The sequence below is a fragment of the Rhinopithecus bieti genome, unplaced genomic scaffold (genome assembly GCF_001698545.2).
Source record: "Rhinopithecus bieti isolate Rb0 unplaced genomic scaffold, ASM169854v2 scaffold_26603, whole genome shotgun sequence".
Lineage (NCBI taxonomy): Eukaryota > Metazoa > Chordata > Mammalia > Primates > Cercopithecidae > Rhinopithecus > Rhinopithecus bieti.
Genome location: NW_016812252.1, coordinates 1055936 through 1061121, shown reverse-complemented (window position 1 = coordinate 1061121; position 5186 = coordinate 1055936). Strand labels below are relative to the sequence as shown.

The following is a 5186-nucleotide window of genomic DNA, read 5'->3' as shown; positions in this document are numbered from 1 at the left end:
ATAAATAAATAAAAATAAAAAATACTGAATTGCTCTTCTTGAAAGTAGCATACCAATATAACCAAAATACATTTTGGTACAGAATTACTTTAAAATTTTTTCAAGTCTGCTGTAATGCACTTTTTACATACCTGTTTTAATTTATAGACTTCAATATTTCTCACATGATATATACTCCTGATTGTAGATGAATTATAAGGGGGGCACTCAAAATGACCTTAGATCGAAGAAGAAAAATAAGCTATATTCAATTTCCTTAAACACTGCAAATACAAAGACATATACACAAGTTCCCCAAATATCATGTACACCTTCAATATATATGATTTTAAAAAGTTATCTAGGGAAATTTTTTTAAAAGATGGTGGACTGCAGTCTCCTGTACAGGCTCAACTAAGGGTGTATGTGCTTTCTAAGGTCCCACACATGGTTGCTGGCACACTTCAGTTACTTTCTAAATGTTGACTGGAGACTAGTTCCTTATGCCCAATATTAACAAAATAACAACTTATTGTTGTTTTAAGCCGAAAAAGAAATATGTGTATTACATGCATAAATGATATCCCTGAGATAAAATAGAAAAAACTGATAAACATCTTCCCAAGAGTGGTTCCAATTTGCACTCACATCTGCCACAGAGAAGTCAGCCTATTTTGTACCTCCATTTCAACAGTTTAGAATAAGAAAGAGCCAAGTGGCAGGGAACAGACTTGTAACAGTTACATTCAGGATGTAAGTTTTAGCTGCCAACTTAATTCATGAAATTTGTGAAATTGATGTGAATCCAAGCTATTCCTTTAATTTTGAAATCAAGGTATAATTCATTCAAACACAATGAAATGAATAGGCAGTTGTGATATACTTATATAATGGAATATTATTCACAAATGAACAGATTAGATTACATGTATCAACACGGATTTCAAAACATGTTAAACAAAGAAGCAAGTTGGAGAAAGATACAAGCAATATGATACATTTATATGAAGCTTAAAACAAGTACATTGTTTAAAGCTCTTATATATGTGGTAATGATGTAAAATAATCAAGTAAATTATAATCACCAAATTCAACATAGTGACTGCCTGGCAAAGAGTAGGAGGGAAGAAAAGAAGGGAATGAGATTGAGGACAGATAAACAATGAACTTTTATTGTATCTATACTGTTTTATTTCTTAAAATAAAATAAAACTAGCAAAATACTAAGACTTGATAAAACTAGATCGAGGATACAAAGTATATATTATGCTTAAGTTACTCTGGGGCATGCAAGTTCTAAAGTTTAAAAATAATTCTCAAAACAATACCTTTCCGATAGTCATGAGATTTAAAGATACCAGAGATTCCACCGATCCTTACACCTCGGTATTTTACCACACCAGCCAAACCTAAACAGTACAGTTAAATAAAATTACTGTAGGTAAAAGGAATCTCTTTACACTGACTGAATAAACCATTCCATTTAGATGGAATTCCACACAGTTCTAAAATTATTTGAAAATTAAGCACCATGATGAAGTTACCCTTTTTACATAATAATATGCCAACAGTGTATTAGGGATATATTATAAAAGTATATAAAGGCAAAGTCTGGAATTAGATGAGCCAAAACATTAAGTAGATTGCGGAAGGGACAAATGAGATAGGGTGCTGAAAGTGAAACAGACATAATTTGGTAACTAACTGAATACACGGGGGAGGTAGTGGGAGGCAGAAAATGTCCTATGATGGACTTACATGTATAAACCTGAAAATCAACAGGTAAGGTATAAAGAACCTGCAGCTTCTAGTTTCATTTCTGATTGATCATCTTCTGACAATTTCACTTTTTCACAATATTGTAATATAGAATGAATACATCAAAAGATGATCAATAAGTAGCAAAGTAGGGAAACTAAATTTCTGAAATTATGATCTCATCATTGGTAAAACCTATAAACAGTTCTAGAAAGAATATACATTTAAATAAAGGGATGAAGCTAGGTGGGATGGCTCATCCCTATAATCTCACCACTTTGGAGGCCCAGGTGGGCGCATCACTTTGAGCTTATGAGTTCGAGACCAGCATGGACAACATGGCCAAACTCAGTCTCCACAAAAAAATACAAAACAAAAAAGTTAGCCAGGCATGGTGGTACACGCTTGAAGTCACAGCTACTTGGGAGGCTGTGGTGGGAGGATGGCTTGAGCCTGGAAGGCAGAGGCTGAGATGAATGAGCTAAGATGGAGCCACTGCACTCCAGCCAGGGCAACAGAACCAGACCTTGTCTCAAAAAATAAAGGGATGAAAAGGCTATATAGTTTATAGGAACTAATATTGAAACAATCTAATCAAATCTGTCAATCTGAAAGCAGATTACAGGAAATGCAGAGGATAAAAGGAATCCAACTAGCTAAACCCTGAATGCAGGAAATGCCACAGGACAAATTTTGTGTTTTCTTCAGCAACTAAATGGCATGAAAAAGAGAGACAGGGAGATTATTATAGTCTAATAGACTTCAGAGTCGTGACAACCAAATGAAATGGGCTGGCCTTGTCTGGGTCCTATTTAAACCAATTGTAAAGCAGACATCCCTAGGTTAAGCAGGGAAATCTGACCATGAATATGGCAATAGATAATGAGTACTTCAGTTAAGTATAATAACTACTGTAGTAGTATTTTTAAAGATCCTCATCACTTAAAAACATGTACTGAAATATGTATAAGTGAAATAATCTAACAGTTGGATTTGCTTTAAATACTCTAGTCATCTCTTCCCACAAAAAAAAAAAACCAGGAGACTTCAATATAACAGTCGTTGAAGCTGGGTAACAGGTACTGAGATTCATCATGCTATACTCTACTTTTGTGTATGCTTAAGAATTTCTATTAATAAAAGTTTAAGGTCTTTTTTTAATTCAATAAAAATTGTAAGAAAAAATGAAGCGATTACAAACAGTGTGTGAGGTCTTTCAATTATATTAGCTAGTGCTTAAAACACTAGATGAAGGGCATATTATCATGATCAACCATTTAATAATTAACTATCTTAATTAAATTTTCATGATTAACTATTTAAATGACATTCTCCAAACACCATACATGTCAAGACACAGCCCAACTAACGCAAATCCTGATAGGCTCTTCCATCCCAGGAAAAAAAATTATCCACAAACACAATCACATACCTAAATAATAAATGTTTGGTGCCACCCAGCCACCATAGGGTAACTCTTGCAAATGATTTGAGGCTTCATGGTTTCCCCCAATGAAGAGCGTGAGAACTGGGGCCTTTTTCTCTCCAGAGTAATACCTAGAACATAAGAGCAAAGTCAGTTACCACAATTGGGCATAGTAGAAAAGCAAATAAGTTCTGAAAAAACAACAACAAAAAGAAATTGACCTCGTCATAAAAAGTTAAGAAGCGCTTTCAAAAGGAATTGCCCGGGGCTGGGCGCGGTGGCTCACTCCTGTAATCTCAGCACTTTGGAAGGCCGAGGTGGGCGGATCCCCTGAGGTCAGGAGTTCGAGACCAATCTGGCCAACGTGGTGAAACCCCGTCTCCACTAAAAATGCAAAAATTAGCTGGGTATAATCCCAGCTACTCAGGAGGCTGAGGTAGGAGAATCGCTTGAACCCAGGAGACGGAGGTTGCAGCGAGTCAAGATTGCAGTACTGCACGCCAGCCTGGGCAACAGAGTGAAACTCTGTCTCAAAAAAAAAAATTGCCCAGTATCCATTCCTTGCCCTTAGGAATGAAGAGCTTCCACCTTGGGCCTCAAGTCAGTGCCTGTTCAAATAAGTCAAGAACTGTGCCGAGTTCATTGCCATAACCTTATCTTTCTAGAACCACAAGCATATAGCAGGCGCCCAGTTTCAGGCGCCCAGTAAAAACTCCGGGATCATTAAATGAACTAATTCCAGAGTCCTATCAAGTACAAGGTAGCTATCTAAACCTGTCAGCTTCTTCCTCCAGGTTGTCCCCTCCCAGGCTTCGATCCCGTGTAATGGATAAGATGGGTGTATGGAAAGAAGGAAAGTGACATTTCCTAAGCTCCTAATGAGACAGGGTGCTTAAAGTTAAGCAGACACAATTTGGTACCTAACTGAATACAGTACCTAACTGAATACATTTCCCGCCTCCCACTACCTCACCCCTGTATTCAGTTAGGTACCAGTCAGAGACACAGAGCGAACAAAGGATCTAGGGGAAACAGGCAGCCAGGGGCAGAGGGAAATCGAACCCAGTCCCACCCCGCACCGCCAAGTCCCGGCCCGGGCCGCGTCCTCACCTGTAGAAGGTCTGCATGTGGCGGTACTTGGGCGGCACGGCCATGCAGCGTAGATCCGCCTCGTTGCGCACCGCCTGGAAGTCGCCGCAGCACAGTAACAGGTCGACAGGCCCCGGGCCGCGCCGCTCCGCCAGCGCCAGCGTCTCATAGATCTTATCCAGCTCGCCGTGGCAGCAGCCGGCCACAGCCACCCACATTCTGCCGGTCCGAGGAGGTGAGCGCTGCCTGCAACGCCCTACACCACAGCCTGCCCAGGCCCGACTGATCACTCAGCTCCCGCCAACTTTAATAAGTAGAGCCACCGCCTGGTGTAGACGCCTGCAAAATAATTCACTTCCGGTTTCCAGATCTCGCGATAGAGGGACCGGGAAGGTCAAACCTAACTCCGGGATCCCAGGGAGCTTATTTTCTTTTTTCTTTTTTTTAATATTATTGTTTTATGCAGTCAATATTTTTTTCGTATATACATCCACAAATGTACTCTTTCCATTCTTACTCTCTTCTTCCTGGATTTCCATTTTTCTCTTTGGGATCATTTTTCTTCAGTCTGAAGAGTTCAGTTTAGTTTTCCTGTTTAGTGTAGGCCAACCACAGATGAATTTTTTTCTAGATGTTTGTTTAAAAATTTATTTCCGGCCGGGCGCGGTGGCTCAAGCCTGTAATCCCAGCACCTTGGGAGGCCGAGACGGGCTGATCACGAGGTTAGGAGATCGAGACCATCCTGGCTAACACGGTGAAACCCCGTCTCTACTAAAAACTACAAAAAACTAGCCGGGCTAGGTGGCGGCGCCTGTAGTCCCAGCTACCCGGGAGACTGAGGAGGCAGGAGAATGGCGTGAACCCGGGAGGCGGAGCTTGCAGTGAGCTGAGATCCGGCCACAGCACTCCAGCCTGGGTGACAGAGCGAGACTCC

The 5186-nt window shown here is 40.3% G+C and overlaps 1 protein-coding gene across 1 annotated transcript in view; it reads right to left on the bottom strand.

Annotated features, from left to right (window-relative positions):
- The window catches only part of DBR1 (debranching RNA lariats 1), a 13501-nt gene extending 8573 nt beyond the window's left edge, over positions 1-4928 (bottom strand). Inside the window, exons 1-4 of the mRNA XM_017895851.1 lie at positions 4274-4928; positions 3170-3294; positions 1308-1388; positions 132-217 (exon numbers count right to left, since the gene is read on the bottom strand). Of these exons, the coding sequence (XP_017751340.1) occupies positions 132-217; positions 1308-1388; positions 3170-3294; positions 4274-4470 (489 nt within the window). The 5' untranslated portion in view covers positions 4471-4928. The remainder of the gene's footprint in view (positions 1-131; positions 218-1307; positions 1389-3169; positions 3295-4273) is intronic.
- Between the last annotated feature and the right edge of the window lie 258 nt (positions 4929-5186).